Source organism: Giraffa tippelskirchi, chromosome 7, assembly GCF_054371585.1.
Source record: "Giraffa tippelskirchi isolate mGirTip1 chromosome 7, T2T-mGirTip1v1.2.pri, whole genome shotgun sequence".
Taxonomy (NCBI): domain Eukaryota; kingdom Metazoa; phylum Chordata; class Mammalia; order Artiodactyla; family Giraffidae; genus Giraffa; species Giraffa tippelskirchi.
In genome coordinates, this window is record NC_137281.1 from 87,307,076 (window position 1) to 87,330,512 (window position 23,437).

Below are 23,437 nucleotides of genomic sequence, written 5' to 3' on the forward strand. Positions count from 1 at the left end.
GACCCGGCTCCGGCAGGGCCCCGTCGCTGAGCGCTGCAGCAGCCGCGGAGCCCGCTCCTGTCAGGGGCGGCTGCGCGAGCGCTCCTCCCCCCGCCTCGGAGCGCCGGGTCTCCCGCCCCGCCCGGAGAGGTGCCGGATTGAGCATGCGCGCCGCGTCTCCGGGCCGCGTGAGACCCTGCGCGCGCTCGCGCCCACCCCTCCCGCCGGCTCCCGCGTGCGACGCCCTGTGCGTGTCGCCTTGGAGCCCTGGCTATCTCCCGGGCGGGGGCATAGCGCCCTCACTTTCCATGTCATCCATTCCTCGGGCACCGTCAGCAGAACCTATTTCTTTTGTTTGTGGGCCTGGGTACCCCTTGCGGGGTCATCCTTGCCAGGCTCCTCCCTTTTCACTGCTTGCTCGGGACGCGTCTAGCTCGTCCTCGCTGACCCTCGAAGGAGGGAACTTGCGGCCAAGGGCGATGCTAGGAGAGGACCTGGCCACATCTGGGGAAGTTCGACCTTCCTTTCCCGCTTGCCCAGCCTCGGTGATCTCTGCGATGTTCTTGGCACCATCCCTGCGGGTGTGAGCCGAGAGTAGCACCTGGGAATTCCCTTGCCACCTCCTCCCTGCTGGCAGCTCTGCAAACACCTCCACCCCCAGCATTACGCTCAGGTCCTGGAGACAAGGAGGAGGGTTAGGAGGATCCAGACTTAGCATCTGGGAACATACTAGGGGAATCCAGTCCACTCAGACTTATGCTCTGCTCGGCTATCACACCTATGCACCCTACACTGAAAAATGAGCACATTGACTCAAAGCATCGTGTTCATCTGCGTTTTATTTGCACCTCATTTGCAAGTTGTTAATTTCCAACTCAGTTCCTTCCACTCCAAGCTCCTTCTGTCCCATCTCCTTCAAATTTCCCTGATGCCCAGAAAAAAAATATTAGTTGGTCTTTACCAGAGTAGACTAAGCCCTCTCAGCAGGCCTGCCCTGTTCTCTTAAGGGACGTCTTTGTCCAAGGCTACAGCAACAGCGGGAATCCTCCTAAGACCACACCTTGATAGCAGAGAAGGTTGGAGCTTTTCACAGGGCAGAAATGATGTGTGTGTGTGTGTGTGTGTGTGTGTGTCACAGGGCAGAAATGATTTGTGTGTGTGTGTGTGTGTGTGTGTGTGTGTGTGTGTGTGTGTGTGTGTGTGTGTGTGTGTGGCAGGGGGGTGTTATGGTGTAAGGTTAGCAGTATGCTAGGCAGAGGTGGGAAAGGCCAGTTGATGGATTTGGGAACAGGACTCCGGAGTTGGAGCCCAATCTCTGCTCTGGTGGATGCTCTCCACGTCCTTAGAGGTGGGATTGGGTCCCTCCAGCTACCACTACTGTCTCCCCAGTGATGTAGCTGGCATCTTCAGAGCATAGGAAAGACACGATGCCGGCACAATCCTCTGGCTTGCCTATCCTGGGAAGCAGAGAAAAAGGAAGGGAGTAAAAATCAAACAGGGAATGGAATTTGCTAAAGTATCAGGCGATTTTTCAGGGCCAGTGAATTGTCCATAAAATAGGGTTACCATTATTATAAGCTGTAATAATTCAATAGAAGCATTAATACTGTACTCTGCAAAAACCACCACACATTATATTCATATAATATAGAGATACTTTGTTTTTTAGAGAACTCAGGACACCAAAATCCAAAGTTATATAGATAAACTGGCTATTTCATTCTTCAAAGAATTTGTTTCACATGTGTGCATACTATTCAAATGTCAGAGAGACTGTGACACAGTAAATGATTTGTTTAAAATGATTCCATTTGTACAGCTTCAATTCGCAGACAACTTTTTCAGGAATCTATTTTTGTCTCAAAGTCATTTTGTGAGATTGTGCTGATTCTCAGTGTTTGTATCAGTGACTGCATAGTTAGGGAACACTTTAATCTAACTGCCATAGAATGCTCTAGAGGTGGGGGGTGGAGTGGGTGCTTCAAACCTAGAAGGACCGGATTAGTGGTTCTCCATCCTAGCTACACACTGTTGTCATCTGAGAGGCTCAACTTCTCCCTCCCTCCCCTTCCCCCACTAAAGATGCCTAGGTCCTGCCTTGGACCAATTAACAAAGAATCTCTAGGAGCGAGGCTTGAGCATCTGTGGTTTCACAACTACTCAGCTGATTCTAATGTGCATCCAAGACTGAAAAGCACAGGGCCAGATCATTCACTGTGGCTCAAGGATGACCATGCCTTGACCGATGAATGAGTTGTGGACTAGGCCTGCAGCTCATGCTCGACATGAGAATGGTTTTGGGAGCACTTGAGAGCATCTCCCTCCTCAAGTAGGCGTTGCGGGTACGTGTCCTTGAGGGGACAAGGTGGAGGAGCTAAAGACAAGAAAGCTCCCAGAAGCCAGAGACTGGAAAGAGGCAGAGAACTTAGAGGACAGGGAGCCAGATGAAGGTGCCTGACCTTTTGGGGGAAGAGGCTAGTTTTCTTAGGCAAGGGAAGTTTGGAGACTTGGTGAATCTCTTCATTCCTTTTATTTGAATTGTAGGATCATCAACCTGAACTTTGGAAACATGACTCTTTTTATTCAAGGGAACTAAAAAAGCATGCTTTGATTTTGGTTTCGGTCCCTGATCCTTAGGGACACCCAGAGGTGGAGGTAAACACCCAGGTGGAGAGAGGAGTCAGGGCCTCCCCCAGGGCCCTGCTCTGCTAAACCTGGATGCCTCTGTGTTTGGTTTTCCAAGGGAGCAGACTCCCTGCACACGCCACTATAGTGACACTCTGTTCACAAACTTGTGAAGTCTTTGTGTTTGAAACAAGGAAAGGATGGCTGTGTTGTCTGTGGGACCGAGAGATGGCAAGCTCTGGGCTTCGAGGGACCGGACCTTTCCATCTTTATCCCTCCTCACCCTCCCCTGTGACAGCCTTACCTTTTGATCTGCATGGCTGCTTTTATGCTCTCCTCTCTTGCCTGATCCTCCCACAACTGCAGGAAAAAGGAAAATCTCTTCCTGTGAGGGACAGTGAAAGGACAAACTGCCCGCCCTCACGTCTACTGAGAGGAAGGTTGGAGAGGTGCCCCCTTCATTTCCCAGTCCTTCCCAGCTCCCAGTCACCACCCACTGCCCTGTTCTGCTCCGTTCTCTTCAGGTCCTAAAGAGGCATTTTGGTGGGTTGCTCCAGGTCTCATCCACTCAAGGAAACATGAAATGGCCTGAGTGGAATCTGAATTCCTCAGTCTCACTGTGCACCTTAGGAAAGGATAGTGTGGGGATCTGCTCTGGACACATGGCTGGTATGGAGGGAGAGTGTGGAAAAGCCCCGGGCAGGGGGTGGAAGTGGTTGGGAGCTCAGGACCCAGGAGCTGGGCTTCTCCATTGAGAAGATGCCCTTCAGAGTCCCAGTGGGATACAGGACTCCTCTTCCTCACCACACGGCTGAAGCTAGTCTTGATGAGTCCAGGCGCCAGGCAGTTCACCCGAATATTACACTCTGCCAGTTCGATGGCCAGGTTCTTAGTGAGGCCCAGCAAGGCTGTTTTAGAAACGTTGTAAGGACCTAGGCTCTGGGGAAAGGAGAGAATGGGTTGGTCTCTTCAACTCCAGCTCATTCTTGGTCCTTAACATAAGCTAGAATGGGCAACTGGTAATAGGGCATCTCTTGTTAAAGAGGGTCCCAGTTAGAAAACTGTCTTATGGCAAAACTGCCCCTAGGTTAGCATTTGTGGAGGCAAGGCCTCTATTTCATTGGAAGGTGGTGTGATTCCAAAAGGGGACACACATTTCCTAGGGTGACTGGAGGAATGGAAGGTACAGGATGGAGGAAAGGAAAAAAGTAGCAGAGAAAAGGGGTTCTTACAGGAAACGGGCTGTAGGCTGCGACGGAGGACACGATCACTATTGAGCCGCCTCTGAAAAAAGAGCAGAATGGCCCTGCTCCCATGGATGCCCCGCCCTCGGCCTGCACAGGGCCCATCGCACCCAGGCCCCCTCTCCTTCCCTGTACCCTCGTTTCATCATCGCTGGCACCACTGCCTTTGTCAGCAGGGCTGTGGCCTTCACATTAATGTCCAGAATCTGCAATAGAAAGTGGGGGAACAGCATGAGGGTCTGCAGAAGGCTGCAGAAGGCAGGGTGATGGAGAGTTAGAGTGGGGTCCCCAGGATCTGTTTGTTAGGGTTGGCATTGGTCCTAGAGATGATTTACCCAGAGCTCACACATGAAGACACCATGGCCCAGAGAGAGGGAGCTTTCTCCGGCTTATTCAGCTAGAGAATGACACATTTTGGGGTTTGGGTGAGAAAAAATGGAGCCTGGTTCATCTTGTTTCCTAAGTATGATCTGACCCAGAATGGATCTGAACTCTCAAGGCTCTCTTGGACTTGAGCTGGACTGTCTTCCAACTAGCGAGAGCCTGGGAATTGGGCTGGCTTCCTGGACCTGCCCCAGAGTGAGCTGTGATTCTCAGGGAAAATGTGGCCTGACCTCAGGCACTTGGGGTTGTTCCAGCACTTTTCTGGCTTCTGATCTCTGGGAGGGAGATGCTCTTGGCCCTCCAGGATCGACTGTCTGGCTAGATACTTATTGGCAAATGGGATCATGAGGAGGCACTATTGGGGGAGCTGGGACATAGTCTAAAATCAAAACTGTACATCTATAATTTAAGACAAATGCATGAGCCCTGTTTACATTGTTCCAAGCACTGATGGGATAGTCCCCCCCATTCCCCCCATGCAACTGCTTATTTTGAAAGATTTCACTCTTACAGATAAGTTGAAATAGAGGGACAATGAATATCTGGATATCCTTTAACTACATTCACCAGTTGTTCACATTTTGTGCCATTTGCCCTAACTATGTGCTTATGCAGCTTTTTCCTTACCCCTGGAAGGTAAGTTGCAGACATTATAATACTGCAGCCCTAAATGCTTTAGCATTCACTTCAGTTCAGTCACTCAGTCGTGTCTGACTCTTTGCGACCCCATGAACCGCAGCACACCAGGCCTCCCTGTCTATCACCAACTCCCGGAGTCCACCCAAACCCACATCCATCAAGTCGGTGATGCCATCCAACCATCTCATCCTCTGTTGTCCCCTTCTCCGCCTGCCCTCAATCTTTCCCAGCATCGGGGTCTTTTCAAATGAGTCAGCTCTTTGCATCAGGTAGCCAAAGTATTGGAGTTTCAGCTTCAACATCAGTCCTTCCAATGAACACCCAGGACTGATCTCCTTTAGGGTGGACTGGTTGGATCTCCTTGCAGTCCAAGGGACTCTCAAGAGTCTTCTCCAAACACCACAGTTCAAAAGTATCAATTCTTTGGCTCTCAGCTTTCTTTATAGTCCAACTCTCACATCCATACATGACCACTGGAAAAACCATAGCCTTGACTACTTTGTTGACAAAGTAATGTCTCTGCTTTTTAATATGCTGTCTAGGTTGGTCATAACTTTCCTTCCAAGGAGTAAGCGTCTTTTAATTTCATGGCTGCAATCACCATCTGCAGTGATTTTGGAGCCCAGAAAAATAAAGTCAGCCACTGTTTCCACTGTTTCCCCATCTATTTCCAAATAATAAGGATGTTCTTGCACAACACCATTCATTATCACACCCAAGAAATTTAACATTGATAATCATGATTTTACTTGATATACTGTCCATAAAAAATCTTCCCCAATTGTCCCCCAAATGTCCTTATTTTAAAGTCCAGGGCTCAATCAAGGATCAACCACTGCATTTAGATTTGATGTATTATGATATTAAAAAAAAAGCCAACTAGAAAGAAAAATTACTCAGTTTATAACTGATTTTCATGTGGTTCCTATTCAGACTGCTCATGAAAGATGTTTCTCTGCTTTAAAGAATATCAATCAGGAACTGACTCACTGAAGACCATTTTGGCACTTTGGTCTCTATGTCTGTGGAACACTGATAAACAAACTAGAAAATTTTAGTATCCTTAAACTTCAGTGTTGAGAAATTATTGATGACATCAGGGTAAAAGGCAAAACCATGGGAGATCATAAAAAATTTAGCATTTCCAAATCATGTGGGAATATTAACCTTAGTAAACAAAGACAAATCCTTCAATTAAGGCTTTATAATTAAAGAATGTAGGTGTGTGATATACATTATAAATATAATGTAATTATACACCCTCACATGAAAACCAATATTCTGTTCCTTGAATTTAGACATCTGGATCTCAGATATTCTTGACATTGGAGTTAAAAAAGAAGAAGTGCAAGTATTTTTCAAAGGCTATATGTCATAAGGCGACAACTTAGTTCATTTCACTAGAATTGATATTTCACTTAACTAGCAACTAATGAAAAATCATTCGTTTTTGGCAGCTGAGAGGGGGAAGGGTGGTGTGTAAGTCTGAGTGTATTAGTTATTGGCATATTAGCTGCCATGCCTGCTGGAAATAAACCAGGAAGAAGAGCTTGGATAAGCCCACGGTGGTAGAGGGGAGAGAGGTGGGGGAGGGAAGGAGAAGACAGTTAGCAAGGAGTCAGTGAAAACAAAGTTGCAGAGAAGCAGAAATGAAAGAGAAGGACAGGGACAAAGGAAGCCCCCCACCTCCATTTGCCCTTTACCAGGTGCACTGCAGGTGTGTGGCAAATGGCAAGGATTCCTCACATTTACTGCACTTGACAAGTGCATTCTAAAAGCAGACTGAGTGTGTGCCATCTTCTGAGGCCCACCCCCTGCTGCTCTCATCCCTTCTTACCTTGTCCCACACCTCCTCGGTGACATCCATCAAGTTTCCAAAGAAAGGGTTGACGGCAGCATTGGAGATCAGGATGTCCACACCGCCATGAAGCTTCACAGCCTAGAGACGAGGAAGATCTGAATTAGGGCTACAGGACAGTAAGTTCAGTTCAGTTCAGTCACTCAGTCGTGTCCGACTCTTTGCAACCCCATGAACCTCAGCACACCACGCCTCCCTGTCCATCACCAACTCCCGGAGTTTACTCAAACTCATGTCCATTGAGTCGGAGATGCCATCTAATCATCTCATCCTCTGTTGTCCCCCTCATAGACAGAGGAGCCTGGTGGGCTGCGACTAACACTTACTTACTTACTTACACTTACCTCCTGCCTTCAATCTTTCCCAACTCCAGGTTCCTATGCAATATTGCTCTTTACAGCATCGGATCTTGCTTCTATCACCAGTCACATCCACAACTGGGTGTTGTTTTTGCTTTGGTTCCATCCCTTCATTCTTTCTGGAGTTGTTTCTCCACTGATCTCCAGTAGCATATTGGGCATCTACTGACCTCGGGAGTTCATCTTTCAGTGTCCTATCTTTTTGCCTTTTCATACAGGACAGTAAGGGAGGTGAATTTATCAATATTGGTAAAGAATTCCTTCTTAGGGACAGTTTCAAAATAAACTCTTTTCCTTAAAACATTTTCTCTTCAAAAGCACCCCAAGCTCTGCTGTTGTTGTTCAGTCACTAAATAGTGTCCAACTCTTACAATCCTGAGGACTGTAACCTGCCAGGCTCCTCTGTCCGTGGGATTTCCCAGGTAAGAATAATGGATTGGGTTGCCATTTCCTTCTCCAGGGGATTGAACCTGCGTCTCTTGCACTGGCAGTCGGATTCTCTACCACTGAATCACCAGGGAAGCCCCAAGCTCTACTGCTAAAACATTTAAGGTTCTCTCATTTCTTTTGCGATCTCTTCTTCCTGCTCCCACTTCTTCTAAGGCTGTCACTGATCCTTTCTCTTTCGACTTTCCCTTTGGGAACTCCTTTATTCTCATGGCCTCAGCTTTCACCTCAAAATCCATTTCTAGACCCTTCCTCTTTTATCCTAGCCCCATTTCTCCAAGTGCTTACTGTCCAGTTTCCCTTGAATGAGTTACCATTTCTCAAACTCAGCCTGTCCACATGTACCTGAATGGAAAAATGAGTTTAAATGCACCCACACAAAGTTGCCACTGGGAGGGGCCTTTGACATCATCTCACCCAATGTCCTCATGGTGAAGGTGATAAAACTGAGGTTCAAGAAAGTTAATTTCTCAAGGTCATATAGCTTATAATGACGTATCAGGACCAGCTAAGAACAGGAGTTCTGCTCACTGAGTCTTTGGAGAGGTGATATGCTCAGGGCACAAGGCTAGTTAGTGGTGGCAGAATTGACTCTCTAACTCAGAGCTAATTCATAAGAGTTTTCCAAAAGTGAGTTGGGGGTCACTATGAAACTGGCTATCTAGGAGGGCCATGATAGAGGAGACGCCGGTCTGGGCTTAAAGCAGTTCCATGCTCAGTTATGATGCCTTTTTCTCCCCTCCCCCACCTCTTGCTTTTATTTCTTGGGGCTGGAGGCATGGAAGAGTCAAGGCAGAAACTGAGATTTAAACTGAGAAAACCAAGAGAGCCAAAATCTAACCTCCTTAATAAACTGTAAGTAGGTGGTGAAGGCATGCGCTGGAGTAACGAATAGCCAAACAAGTCTCTCTGCCAGCATTCTGCCACTGGGCAAACAGACTTCACATTTGCCCAGACCTGGCAATTTTGATGCCTTGGGCAAGCGGCATTAAATGGGCCCTCAATCAACTTTGTGCTTCCCAATTTGGCACACAGAGGGGTGTTATTAACAATGTGTACCATCTGCTAACTCCCGTTTTTAACTAATTATTCTTGCTAACTAGATGCTAAGCTCAGTTGCTTCCACACTGCTGAGGGGGATGCCTGGGCTGTCAACACGTAAATTTAACACATTTTAAGATCACATAATCTTTGCAAAACCTGTATCAGTACTCTCTTGCACTGTCTAAATTTTGGCGTCCAGGTCACCTGCCTCGGCTCTGTGTAAGTCTCAAGGAAAACGCAGGATGCATCAGAAAGTGATGCGTGCTTGGCCGAGTGCAGATATATTAGGGGTGGGGAGCCAGAGGACTGCCGCAGAATCACCTGGAGCGCTCTTCCGGTTGGTCTGTGCATCCCGTCCCCTTCTCCTTCTAGGCCTATCAGCACAGAGAGGAGAGCAGGCTGGCTTTTGACTGAACAGAGACAGAGAACCATGGAAGATTAATGGCAAATTTGCTATGACCACCCAGGTGTCTTCTAAGGCTTGCTCTAAATTGTGTGATTGCTACCCTAAAGTGGTTAAGAGTTGCTTGCTCTGTTTTCTGACAGGTCTATTTTTTTTTTTTTTAAGTAGAATAAAGTGGAGAAGTGGCTGATCTGATTTCGGCTCATGCCGCCTTTGAGAAGCTTTAAGGTGCAGCTTAGGAGGCCACTGGGGAATAACCATGCTCAGGGCAGCAGCTTCCCTCATCACAGGCTAGTGGCTGGCCATAGGCAGGACACATCTCAAACTGCCAACAAGTATCCTATCATTCTCCACTTGACACTGGTCTTTCAACTACTTGAGAGTCAATTTTGATTCATCCCTCCTGGTCCCATTTCTTGACACCAGCCAGGGGAAAAAAAAATTGGTTGGTTCCCACTAAACATCTCTAAGGCAGATCTGTTCTGGTCTTACTGCCACTGCTTGAGACCCAAGTGACAGCATCAGCTTGAGACCCAAGTGACAGCATCAGCTTCCTCACCAATGTCCTTGGCCCAGAGTCTTCTTTTCTCCAATATATCCTCCCTACCAGCGCCAGATTATTGTTCTTTAGTAATTATTTCCACCTTGCTCAAAATCTCGCGTGGCTTCTTATTTCCTCCAAGAATGCCTAAACTCCTTTGGGAGGCCATGGAGGTCCATGTCCCCCATCCTTCCCACCCGACCCATTTCCTACCAGGGCTCCTGAGCCTGTGCTCTCACACTGTGGGTTCACAGAGCACACCACCCTCCCTTCCTTGGCTATCTGCTCATTTTTCAGGATCATTTGGAATCCTGGCCCTATGCCATCTGCCTAGTTCCACCCACTCCTCAAAGTCTAGCTCAAACCCCACTTCTGGGTCAGAACTGCAGGATGGGCAAAGAGGACCAGGTGAGGGTCCAGAAGTCACATTCCCAGCAGGATTTTGACATTAAGTGGCCATGTACATTTCACATGGCCACTAGTTGGCCCAGGATCCCAGGTGGCTCCCACCCTGAGGATCAAGGTCTCAGGCTCTGTCCAGCAGAGATGGCAGAGGTGGCCAGGCATGGTGGCTTTCTTTGACCCACAACTGACTCTCTCCAATCACATCTGAGCATCTGCCAAACGACTCCTGACAAATGGAATAACCTATGCTTTCTACTATGCCACTGTCTACAATCGTTTCATTCCCTCCTTGTCTAAGATTACCCAAATTATTTCCACCGCTTTTCATTCTGTCAGCACAGTATCTTTTGCTTCCCATCCTTGGGTAGATTCTTCCTGCCACTCCAAGAAATTAAAGGGTGTGCCCTGAGCCTAGGAAAGAGTGGGCTCCTTTGTAAGATGTTCACCTGCAAGACTGGTGCCAAACAACTCTCGACACTGGCTTAGCCACTTTCTTTGAGACTAAAGTCCAAGAGGGCACCTAACGCCTGACCTGGTAGGGAAATGCTTGGTAGTCTGTAGGTAGCTTGGCTTCCGTGGTGGCTGAGACGGTAAAGAATCTGCCTGCAATGCAGGAGACCCGGGTTAGATCTCTGGGTCGGGAAAATCCCCTGGAGATGGGAATGGCTAGGCACTCCAGTATTCTTGCCTGGAGAATTCCATGGATGGAGGAGTCTGGTGGGCTACAGTCCATGGGATCACAAAAGTTGGCTGAGTGACTAACAGAAACACACAGGTAGCTGGTAAGTCTGGGTTGGCTCACACCTCTTCCCTTACTAGTTGTGGGACCTTGGGGTGTTGCTCCAGCTTTCTGAACCATTCTTTAAACAGGGAGCATAGTCCTGCCCTTGCTTGTGTTGTTGTTTGGAGATAACCTGTGAAAGGCTCCAGACAAAGTGAATGGCACACAGCAGGTGGTTGAAACATAATGGGCTGCCTCCTGTAGGTTCCTGGGCACTCAGCTTTATAAACTGAAAAACAGAGGATTGATTGTTTCTTAGCTTATAGTGGGAATGCTTATTTACCTTTCTCATCTGCCCAATTAGACTGGAAGCTACTGGAGAGTCAGGACCAGCTGGGGTTTTTTGGGTGCCCCAAGGCACAATGCAGGGTAGAAACAGTAGAGTGTTTTTTGGTTCTCTGACTGAGATGAGATGATTCTCGGAGACAGAACAGGAAGGCATACATAAAAATATGCTGGTGGAGTGGTGTGGGTATGCAGAATGCACTGTTTTATTTTAGTTAACAGTCCTGGTTTGGATTACACCCATGTTGTCCAGGAAAGCCAGCTCAGGCTGCCTCCCTTCTGCTATTTCATGGCTCTGGACCCGTATCCTTGCTGCTTACCGTGGTCACCAGCCGCTCCCGGTCCTCAGCCTTCCCTACATGGCACACGGTGCCCGTCACGCTCAGCCCCTCCCCTTGCAGCATGGCCACTGCCTGGTCCACATTCTGCTGCTTCCGGCTGCTGACCACCACATGGGCCCCATCCTGGGCCAGACGCCGGGCGATGGCAAAACCGATCCTATGGGCAGAGAGAGATAGGACTTTTAAGCCTGGTACAGGAAAAGGGTGAGAGCATGGGCTCTTAAGTCAGGCTGCCTGGGCTTTGAATTCCAGCTCTTTCTGCAGGACCTCCACGTGTTAGGATTAATGGCACGCCATTACCACACAGGTGGACATGCTTAGCATCTTTTTGGCACTGGTTTACTATTTTTATTATGGTTTTGGCCCTCAGTCTAGGTTCCTAGGAAGTGATCACACCTTCCACAGGTGTTATCCACCATGCGTCATAGGTTCCATACCCTATAGGGACTGAGGGGAGAGAGAAATGAGTTAGGGGTATAGCAAGCAGCAGTGATTTCCATGATTGGAGAGTCTCTCAGAAAAGCCTCTACCCCTAAATACTTTCCTTAGTACAGTAGTCTTAGTACAGTAGTCTACATCATCTCGATATTCTATTGTTAGTTATGTTTTGGGGTACATCTGAAACTAGGGGTCTCTGGTTCAGTCAGTTCAGTTCAGTCACTCAGTCGTATCCCACTCTTTGTGACCCCAGGGACTGCAGCATGCCAGGCCTTCCTGTCCATCACCAACTCCCAGAGTTTACTCAAACTCATGTCCATTGAGTCGGTGATGCCATCCAACCATCTCATCCTCTGTCATCCCCTTCTCCTCCCGCCTTCAATCTTTCCCAGCATCAGAACTGAACTGACTGAGTTATGTTTCGGGATACATATGAAACTGGGGGTCTCTGGTTACAAACATAAATTTTTTACATTCATAGGAGAAAGGGTTACACATTAAAAAAAAATTATCTATCTGGCTATGTGGGTCTTGGTTGGTCCACGTGGGATCTAGTTCCCTGACCAGGGATTGAACCTGGGCCTCGTGCGTTGAGAGCATGGAGTCTTAGCCACTGGACCTCCAGGGAAGCCCCCAGGGCTACACATTTTGCACTTGTTAGCCATTAGGTTTCCCCATTTATATGTATTCTAGCTTTGTGAAGAGCTGGCATCTAGCAGAGGTCTGTGAAAATGAGAAACAGGGTAGGTAACAGTGGTTGGTAAGAAACAGGCTGGGCAAAGGAGGCCACAATATACTGAACTAAACAAGAATCTGGACACATGACTTGTGCCCCCTAGGGAAGGGGCAAAGTTCTGTGAGACTCCTGGGGGTGCCACAGTGGGGTGTCTGGAACATTTCCACAGTCGGTGTAGGCAGTGGATAGGGTGTTTGGAATCTGGACTGTCTTGGACTTCTGGCCTCCAGTCTTCCCAGACTCTAGGTGGAGCCAGTTGATTGGGGCGGCCCAGAACCCCAGGAGACAGGATAGACGGGGTGGGGTGAGGGGCAGCACCAAGGCGGCAGGCTCGAGCCAGAGGCAGCAGTGACAAGAGAGTTGGCAACTGCAAAGGGCGGGGGCGGAATCCGAAGGGGGCTGCAGGCCAACCACGTGGTACCTTTCTTCCAGGGTCAACTCTGGCCACACGGGAGGACTGAAGAGAGGGCGCGGGAGGCCAAGGACAAGTAGTACCTGTTTGCAGACAACGGGGGACTCCGAGACTCGGGCTCGGACACTCACCCGTCAGTGGAGGCCGTTACTAGGGCCACCTTATTCTCCAGCGGGTTCCGGCGCGCCACCCCGCAGCTTGCCATCCGGACCGACTTCCACGACCGCGCGCAGGCACCCGATGGCAGTCCCAGCTTCAGCATGGCGCTGGCCGGTTCAGGGTTCTGCACCGCCCAGGGGAGGTGACAGTGGGGCCGGGCGAGGGGCAGGGCGAAGGGTGAATGGCCTCCTGCTCGGCGGCCCGCTCCCCTCCCAGCTCCCCGCTCCTGGCTCCCGGCTCCCGGCTCCCCGCTCCCCGCTCCCCGTAAGCCCTAGAACGAGACAGCTCGTCCCGCCCCGTGCGGGCTCTCGGCCAGGGGAGCCGGCCGTGGCCGAGAGCACCCCCTGCCGTTTGTGGCCGCCGCGCCCCTAGATCCCTTGCTCGCCCAGGCTGGTCCGGCTTGGGATGGCGCTGTCGGTTCCAGTTCCCTGTAGGGCCTTCCCCACCTCAGGGGGAGCTCGTAGACTTCCTTGTCCTCCCGCTCCTCCTCCCACATCTGCTTGCCCACGTCAGTTCTTGGGGCAGAGGGGACTTTAACTGTTTGCTTTTGCTTCCTACAGCTTCAAGGTGGATTTTGTTTTCCAAAAAGTCTGTGTCCACGTTTGTGATAGCCCACAGGAGGGCAGATGTTTTGAGATTGCTCATGGGGGTGAGGCCCGAGGTCCCCAGGGGGCTCACCTCCTGAGGGTCTCAGGGGAGCCTGGAGGAGCCTAGGAGAGACACCTGATGGAGAGCAGCAAGGCTAGGCCCACACTGCCCTTCACTCTGGCTCAAGTTCTCCTCCATCACCATGGGCTTGGAGGGCAGACTCTGATCACCAGGGGTAACCAGTGTGCGGGATTAAAGATCCTGACCTGACAGGATCTCTGATATCCTCCCCTCTAGAGGACTTCTCGAGGCCTAAGTGGTAGCAAGGAGGCTAGAGGGTCTCCTAACCAGTGGTGGAAATGCAGAGCACTCACGAGCACTCAAGTTCTCCATAATCACTGTGTCCCCAGGTCTTAGCCTCCATCCTAGTCCAATAAATATTTGTTGAATGTAAAAGCATTTTATAAACTTTGAACTACTAAACACATAGTAATTATTGCCACCATAGAGTAATTATTATTGCTGCCACAGGCCAGGCTCTCTATCTGTGAGCTGAGGGTGCTGGGTAGATGATAGATAAGGTCCTCTCCAGCTATAAATTCTGTGTCCAAGACTTCAGCCTCCACTTCTGCCAAGTGGGCTGAAATGATCTCCCTCCTGGGTTTCTGGGAGAATTAATAAATCTGGATGGCTTATGATACACTGAAGAAAGGCCCCGACAGACCCAGTATCAGCTTCTGAATTGGTTTAACCCTGTAGCCTCCAAATGCCAGCCTGAGAAGTTGTGCAGATCCAAGGCAAAGTTTTTACTAGTTCAAGGCAAAAAAATAAAAAGAAAATACAGTGTTTCATAAAGCTAAGCTTATTTAATTTACCAGATAGTCCTTTATTCTGTGATATGCTTTTGCTCTTTTTTTGTTTTGGTGTTAGTCTTTTTGTTAAGAGAAGATGATGAAAGCAGATGGGTAGGTTGAGAAAAGGGTTGTTAGTTGGTGAAATCACCAGTCGGGCAACTTGATGTCAATCCCTACAATTAGAGGAGAGAGAATCCCGGTCTGTGAAATTTAGTTCCGGGGATTGCTGTTTAACAGAATTCATACTTGCTAAAGGTTCAGGTAGTATATGTGTAGGTCAGCTGAGTAGCCAAAAAGATTTCAGCATCTAAAAGTGTATGAGTAGTGAATGATATAACAAGCATGCACTGGATTTATAGTTTATTCCTCACTTGAGATGTTATATAGCTGTGATACTCGGCACATCCCGATGAGATAAGAGAGCTTGAGTCTAATTTTCCCCATGTGCAGGGAAAACTGACTCTGACTGGTGCCCCTCAGTCTGAACCTCATGAATTATTGACAACAGAGGCTGGATAGCATGACACTCCTCTTCCTTCTGACCTGTTCAGAGCTAATGCACTGTGGGAACCCTTCCCAGGGCTTGCCACCTGCCTGTGGGGCTGGGGGAGGGGATTTAGGAGGACTGAAGCAGAGCCTCTTAGGGCTTTGGCTCAAAGGGACAGGCCTCCAGAGAATGCTGGAGATATTAGAGGGGAAATCTGTGAACAGAAAAATGTAGAAGGAAAGCAAGAAGGGTGGGAGTCTTCATTTTCTACTACTCATCAAGCTGGTTTGTTTGAGAAGAGGGTAGGAAATTTGGGGGGAAAATACATATGTGTGTAGGAGACTCTTTTAAGTGGGGATTTTAATAGATAATGGGGTTGTTCTTATATGGAGGTGGGATCATCTGCAGATCTTGAGGAGATGCCTCTGTGAGTGAGGACTGCACTCTCATCTTCCTCAAAGGCTGACTGTAGTCCGGAAGGAAGTTCACCTGGGCTGGAATTCAAGTCCTGCATCTTGCTATAGCTATTCCATGTTGGTCATTGACTCATCATCCCTGACACAAGTCAGGCTTGTGTGGTGTGGGAGGACTGTGTGATAACAGTGACTTTTACTGAACACTTACTAAGTGCTGGCAACTGTTGGGTGCTTTTTATAAATTTTATTGACTATGTCTAATCCAGTGAAGTAGGCAGTTTTATTTCCTTATGTGAAATCAAAATGAGTCATGACAACCTGACCTGCTGTCAGTGTTGAATAGCTACTCTTAATTTTTTTGATGTTGTTCAAGAATGACAGTTTTCTTGGAAATTAATTTTCTCTAAATTGGAATTTTATTTTCTGCGTCAATGCATTTTTGTTCTAATCATTGAAATATCTATTTTTTAAGTTACAAAAATAACACATGTTCACAATTTTTAAAAGAGACACAAGGTTATAGAGTGAAAAGTAAAAAAGAAATTCTTCCCCGTGTTTCTTTTACCTGCTCCCCCTATAGCTCTTGGTCTTGTGTATCCTTCTAGAAGTTTCCTAAGCATTTACATGTATATTTTCCCTTAAATGTTTCCCATGAATGGAATGGCACTACACATAATGTCTTTCAAATTGCTTCTCTTCTTTCTTCTTTCCCCCACTTCTCTCTTCATTTCTTAAAATACATTCTTGGTGATTGTTCTGAGTAGTTCACAATAGTCCCTTTTATTCTGTCTCTCCCTTTTAAAAATAGCTATAAGATATTCCATTGTGTGGATATTCCATAATTTATTTAGCCAGTCTCCCACTGATGAACATTTAAATAGCTTCCAGTGTTTTGCCATTTCAAACACTGCTACAATGAACAACCTTGGATGTATATTATATATTTTGTATTTGGTGCAAATATGTATATTTTACCCTGGGTCAAATGTTTATTGATGACGATGGTCAAATGACCTTAAAAGAGTGCTGATGAAACCTTTAACCAGTGCTGATGAAACTGTTTTTTCTAAACTGAATTTACCTGCTGCTCTGTCCTCTTGTACATTCTGTGTAGAATGGTTTAAACTGTGGTTGATGGTGTAAGCTTAGGGTGATAAGAGGCAGCACACCTTGGTCTCAGTGCCTGGGAACCCATGCGACTGGGGGCTCCCCCTGACCTGCTGCTTGCAGACCTGGGGTGCACTTAGTTTCCCTCATGTTTGTAATTGACAAGGCCAACCCAGGATTGCCAGATTTGAGGAACTGGAAACAGAAGGTAGAAATCTGGGTTTTAATATGAAATATTTGATTTAAAAAAATATGTATTTATTTATTTGGTTGCACCAGGTCTTAGCTGCAGCACAGGGGATCTTCGATCTTCAGTTGTGGCATGTGGAATCAGTTTCCTGACCAGGAACTGAACCCAGGATCCCTGCACTGGGAGCAGAGTTTTAGCCACTGGATCACCAGGAAAATCCCAAAATGTTTGATTTTTAAATGTTGGCAATAAATTTACTAAACAACAACAACAACCCCAAACCAATCAACTAACCAACCAACCAAGACAACAGAACAAAACAAAAACAGTGAATATATCTGTACGTGCCAGAGACTGACACAGTCTTTGCCTATTTACAGTTTATGGACTATTAATTTTGTGAGATATCGTTCCATCTAGATTCTCATGACTCTAATGTATAGCTTATTCAACTTCTTATTTTTCAAAATTTTCCCACTATTGCCCTGTATTTAGGCAGTTGTTTGTAAACACCGTATAGAAATCATCCACCCAGTGTTTGTTCAGGTTCTTTTCAGGAACTCTGTACAGCAGCATGCAGAGGTTTTTACAAGACAGACATTGGGGACTTCCCTTGGTGGCCCAGTGACTAAAATTTTGTGCTCTCAATGCAGGGTGCCTGGGTTTGGTCCTGGTCAGGGGAACTAGATACCTCAGGCTGCACGAAGAGTTTGAATCCCACAACTAAAGATCTTGTGGGCTGCAACTAAGACTTGGAGCAGCCAGATAAATAAATAAATATATGCAAAATAAATAAATATATGCAAGTATGCTTGTATGCTAAGTCTTTTCAGTCATGTCCGACTCTTTTCGACCCCATGGACTATGTAGCCTGCCAGGCTTCTCTGTCCATGGGGATTCTCCAGGCAAGAATACTTGAGTGGGTTGCTATGCCCTCCTCCAGAGGATCTTATATATATATATTTTATATATATATGAAAGACAGGCCTTGGCTTCTCTTTTCCCTCATGCCCAGGATTGCTTTTTTCTGCTGTATTTGGGAAGGGGTGGGGGTATACTTGATTATGTCTCCTGCATTGGCAGGCTGGTTCTTGATCACTAGTGCCACCTGGGATACAATATAGGGGGACAACCCCCCAAATAGGATGCCTGATATGACTTCACATTGAGTGCTTTATGAGCACAACCAAATTCTTAGCCCTGTTCTCAAAATTGTGATTTCCACCTTTTCCTCTTTCAGAGAGAGTCCCTGTGGCAGGCGTGGAGATGCAGATACTGTTCAGATCCTTCTTCTAGAAAGGACTCACTTTCGCTGTGGGGAATATGACTAGCAGTCACCAGCTGGCAGTTAACTCCTTCCAAGTGCGGCCTCAGCCAGTGACTGGACAGGACGGTGGTACAAGGACCTTGCCACTTCTGTGCCTAACACGGGGCTCCTCTAAGGGGCTCTCTTTGCTTTGGAGCTTCCTGTAGGTCTGGCGTTTGTCAGATCTGCATCTCAGGGCCTCACAGCTCCTCCTTCTTGATCCTGCTTTCTCCCCTTTCCTTTCACAGATGTTGCTCTGACTAAATCCTCTGGACTCCTAATTCCATCAAGGTAATTGCTTTGTTGGGGACTCACAGTTTCTTTCCTTCATAATCTTTGCAGTGCAAGACCCCACTCCCAACACACAAGGGGTGTTCTCCCAGAGAATCTGTCCTTCCCCCACCATCTGAGCATCAGGGCACTCTGAAGCAAGAATCCTCTGTATCTGCGGTTCCTGCCAGTCTGAATTTTTCTATGAGGGACTGAGGAGAAAATAGCAGGGTGAGCTTTGGCTGTCTCAGACCAGCACAATAGTGCAAGGCCAGCCCTGGAGCTTCATGTGTTTCCCTGAGATCTCTCTGCTGGTATGAGATGAAGAAATGTTCCCTGGCCTCTTCTGAAATATTTCATGTTCCTGTAAATTTTTGGATCAACCGAACACACACACACACACACACACATCTTCCAAGAACCGACAGCAGTTCCTAGGGACAATGCAGCTGAATCCACAGAAGAAAGCAAAACATTTCCCTAGAGGTGCCAGCCTGCCCTCTCTGGAGATAACATTTGCCATTATTATGCAAAGCAGTTTCAGTTACCCTGTCCTGCTTTCAGAGCATTGAAAGAGGCCTCTAGTATGAAATGAATAAGGCCCATCACAAACCTTGCCAAAATGACAGAGCAGTCTACTTCTGAGGGCTTTCTCTTTGTTCGGCGAGATCAAATTCTTGAGCAGCATGCACTCTTTAATCTCTGCAGAGGAAGTAGGGGTACTTTCAGATTAATTTATTATTCTTCTGCTGAAAGCAAACCCTCAGGAGTGAAGGGGGTGGGTGGGATTGTCCTCTGTTTACAAAAGCTTTCCTCACTCATGTGGAATTTAATGACAAAAGGATTGTTCTTACTTTTTGAAACTTTGTATAATCAGACGCTACACACTTTCTCCACCTTGTTTTTTTTTAACTTTTGATTTTGAAGTAATTACAGTTTCATGGTAGTTATAAAATCAAAAGTAATACATAGAGTTCCCCTGTACGCTTCGCCCAACTTCCCCCAGGGTGACTTCTTGATATCTGTCATACAATGTTAAGACCAGGACACTGGCATTGGTTCAACACTGTTAACTAGACGATAGACCTTATTTTGTGTCCATCTTTTTTTATGTGTCCTTATTTGTGTGTGTCAATGCATGCATGCTCCCTAGCTTGTTTGACATGTGTTGGAGATCTTTGACCAGCAGGTCATACTTCATCCTTATTCCTTGTTTCATTGTCTGGATGATTTATCAGTTACCTATTGAGAGTTTCCCTGGTGGCTCAGACGGTAAAGCGTCTGCCTACAATACAGGAGACCTGGGTTCAATCCCTGGGTCGGGAAGATCTCCTGGAGAAGGAAATTGCAACCCACTCCAGTATTCTTGCCTGGAAAATCCCATGGACGGAGGAACCTTGTAGGCTACAGTCCATGGGGTCTCAAAGAGTCAGACACAACTGAACAACTTCACACTGTTGAAGTCCACTTCAGTTGATTGTGGCTTTAATATATATGATGTTGCAATAGCATGTTTGTTCACTTGGCTAGGAGAACTTCTTTATACTGGGCCCAAATAAATAGTTGAAGCCACAGGGCAAAGATTATGTATCTTTGACATTTTGAGAGAAATTGCCAATTGCCCTCCAGAAAAGCTGTGCCCTTTTCCAGCCTCAGGGTCCCTTCCTGAGAAGGCAATTCTGTGTGATAGTGTCCATTTCGTTACACCTCATAGCACTCAGTTTCAGCAAACATTTTAATTTTTGCCAGTCGAGGTGAAAAAACGCTTTTTGACTTACATTTCTTTATTAAAGGCTATTTTTTCATATGTTTATAGATGTTGGTGTTTCTTGTTTCGTAAACTGCTTGTTCATGTCCTTTGTCCACTTTTATTGGGTTGTTTATTTGTTTTTTCCTAAAATGTCAATGTTCACTCTTGCCATCTCCTGTTCACATGCCGCAGGTCTTTCCTGTTCGTGCAGGAACAGGAGATGGCAAGAGTGAATATCGACATTTTAGGAATCAGTGAGCTAAAATGGCCTGGAATGGGCGAATTTAATTCAGATGACCATTATATATACTACTGTGGGCAAGAATCCCTTAGAAGTAATGGAGTAGCCCTCATAGTCAACAAGAGTCTGAAATGCAGCACTTGGGTGCAGTCTCAAAAATGACAGAATGATCTCTTTTCATTTCCAAGGCAAAGCATTCAATATCACAGTAATCCAATTCTATGCCCCAAGCAGTAATGCTGAAGAAGCTGACACTGAATGGTTCTATGAAGACTTATAAGACCTTCTAGAACTAACACCCAAAAAAGATGTTCTTTTTATCATAGAGGACTGGAATGTAAAAGTAGGAAATCAAAATATACTCAGAGTAACATGCAAATTTGGCCTTGGAGTACAAAATGAAGCAGGGCAAAGGCTAACAGAGTTTTGCCAAGAGAATGCGCTGGTCATAGCAAACACCCTATTCCAACAACACAAGAGAAGACTCTACACATGGACATCACCAGATGGCCAACACTGAAATCAGATTGACTATATTATTTGCAGCCAAAGATGGAGAAGCTCTATACAGTCAGCAAAAACAAGACCAGGACCTGACTGTGGCTCAGATCATGAACATCTTATTGCCAAATTCAGACTTCAATTGAAGAAAGTAGGGAAAACCACTAGACCATTCAGGTATGACCTAAATCAAATCCCTTACGATTCTATAGTGGAAGTGACAAATAGATTCAAGGGATTGGATCTATCTGATAGACAGAGAACCTGAAGAACTATGGACGGAAATTCACTATTGTACAGGAGGCAGTGATCAAGACCATCCCCAAGAAAAAGAAATGCAAAAAGGCAAAATCATTGTCTGAGGAGGCCTTACAAATATCTGAGAAAAGAAGAGAAATGAAAAGCAAAGGAGAAAAGGAAAGATATACCCATCTGAATGCAGAGTTCCAAAGAATAGCAATGAAAAATAAGAAAGCCTTCCTAAGTGATCAATGCAAAGAAATAGAGGAAAACAATAGAACAAGAAAGATTAGAGATCTCTTCAAGAAAATAGAGATACCAGGGAATATTTCATGCAAAGATGGGCACGATAAAGGACAGAAATGATATGGATTAAAAAGAGGTGGCAAGAATACACAGAAGAACTATACAAAAAAGATCTTCATGACTCAGATAACCACAATGGTGTGATCACTCACCTAGAGCCAGACATCCTGGAATGCAAAGTCAAGTGGGCCTCAGTGAAGGAGGAAACAGACAGAACAGGCTCCATCTTGAAAGCAGGACTCCATCTTGAGCCAGACTGTGGACTTTGAGCTATATGCCCAGTATCTATGGAAACGACATACCAACTGGAAAACCAGACCCCTGAGATGGAAGAGCCCCAGGGCTCGTACCTAGACTCTCCATCGCCTAAAAGAATACCCTAATTATCTGTGTAACCAAATAGAATCATAAATTCTATTATGCTTATTGGGGTATGAACACAGGCCTATTGATAATTGTCCACTGTTAACTACCTAGGCTTAAGGCATATGAATCACGGGTTAACTTTGATTGTATCTTTCTTTTCCTTTGTTCAGACTAGTTTCAGGGAATTTGGGGAGGTGGGTTTGGGCACATACACTTAGGGTATATAAGGTTTTCACAAAAACTGGTCGGGGTCCTTGGCTAAGAGGAGACTCTGCACTCCACTATCTGCATTGTCCTTCTGAGTGAGTTTGTTTCCTGGAACACGTGGCTACAACATTTGGTGCATTGGCCGGGAAACTCCTCACTTTGAGGAGTCCCATTTGGGACTACTCTGAGGCCTTATGGCTTGAATCTTCTAGAGGGGGGAAGACGCCTTGCCCTTCTGGAAGGATTCTGCTTCTCAACACCTGGATCTTTCACATTAGCAGGTAGTGGATGGCAGCAGGGGAACTGAGCGCTCAGGTGAGGAGGAACCCACCTGGCAGGGTGGAAGAGGGGGCCTGATCACCCCCCTGGGAGGGACTGGAAGGGGCACCGACCCACAGGAGCCTGGAATAGGCAGGCGGCGATTGCTTGGTACACAGGTCAACGAGCATGTTAGGGCCTAGGAAGGAAATTTGTGAAGGTCGTTTAAGAGGTGGTGTCCACACCATCTTGGGGAAAATTATTACCAAGCAATCGCCAGGGGATTGATAGGAGAAGAAACTTGGTCTTTGGGTGCTTGTATTCTGCCCTCCCCAGGGAGGTGTCCCATCAGCTGTGAAATTCTTGACCCCCTTGGAATTGTCAGGCTAGAAGGAGGGGGATACGTAAGTGAGTACGAATTGGATTTTCTGGAGATGGCCTGAGACGTGGGATAATTACCCCAACTGTGTTTTCATCCGCACCTGATCAAGCCCACCAAGGCAGAAAGGACTTTAAAAGTTAAAGGAGAAACAGTCTTGGACCACATGGTGTTCTGGTTCGACCATGCTGACAGGTAGGTAAAGACACACTGATCCCCCTTCTCCCTCTGGAATCTGGCAGGTAAGGCTCTTCTCACCCCAATTAGGAAGGAGGCGGAATGGCAATATAAGTATTTCATTGAGTGGAAATATCAGAAGTACATAGGGTACCGAGAACTTCGTAGACAGAATGAAAAGGAAAAGTAGAAGAAGGTCCGAGAAGGTAAGCAAGATGGGAGGAAATAAATCTAAGGCAACTGTATTGGAGTGCATGATTAAAAATTTAAAGAAGGGATTTGGAGGAGACTATGGGGGGAAAGAAATGCAAAAAAAAGCAAAATGGCTGTCTGAGGAGGCCTTACAGATAGCTGGGAAGAGAAGAGAAGCTAAAAGCAAAGGAGAAAAGGAAAGATATTCCGATCTGAATCGCAGAGTTCCAAAGAATAGCAAGGAGAGATAAGAAAGCCTTCCTCAGCGATCAGTGCAAAGAAATAGAGGAAAACAACAGATTGGGAAAGACTAGAGATCTCTTCAAGAAAATTAGAGATACCAAAGGAACATTTCATGCAAAGATAGGCTCGATAAAGGACAGAAATAGTATGGACCTAACAGAAGCAGAAGATATTAAGAAGAGGTGGCAAGAATACACAGAAGAACTGTACAAAAAAGATCTTCACGACCCAGATAATCACGATGGTGTGATCACTCACCTAGAGCCAGACATCCTGGAA

General features: G+C 46.6%; 1 protein-coding gene and 1 long non-coding RNA gene across 9 annotated transcripts; one reads left to right on the forward strand and one right to left on the reverse strand.

Moving 5' to 3' along the window:
• Positions 1-800: 800 nt before the first annotated feature.
• Positions 801-13,363, reverse strand: LOC145512561 (dehydrogenase/reductase SDR family member 4). Of its 8 annotated transcripts, none has more exons than XM_081506477.1 (8): positions 13,053-13,363; positions 11,315-11,492; positions 6,709-6,810; positions 3,984-4,054; positions 3,837-3,888; positions 3,409-3,543; positions 2,909-2,964; positions 801-1,436 (listed from the first exon to the last, which is right to left on the reverse strand). In XM_081506477.1, the coding sequence occupies exons 1-8, from the start codon at positions 13,181-13,183 to the stop codon at positions 1,322-1,324; spliced, it is 840 nt and encodes a 279-aa protein (XP_081362603.1). In that variant the 5' UTR covers positions 13,184-13,363; the 3' UTR covers positions 801-1,321. The 8 variants fall into 8 exon arrangements, with proteins under 8 accessions (XP_081362603.1, XP_081362604.1, XP_081362605.1 ...); XM_081506478.1 differs by having other exon boundaries at positions 801-1,431; positions 2,904-2,964; XM_081506479.1 differs by lacking the exon at positions 6,709-6,810.
• Positions 12,974-20,103, forward strand: LOC145512562 (uncharacterized). Its single transcript, XR_014058610.1, has 2 exons — positions 12,974-17,256; positions 19,660-20,103. It is a non-coding gene; the product is annotated as an uncharacterized LOC145512562 (long non-coding RNA).
• The last annotated feature ends 3,334 nt before the right edge of the window (positions 20,104-23,437 follow it).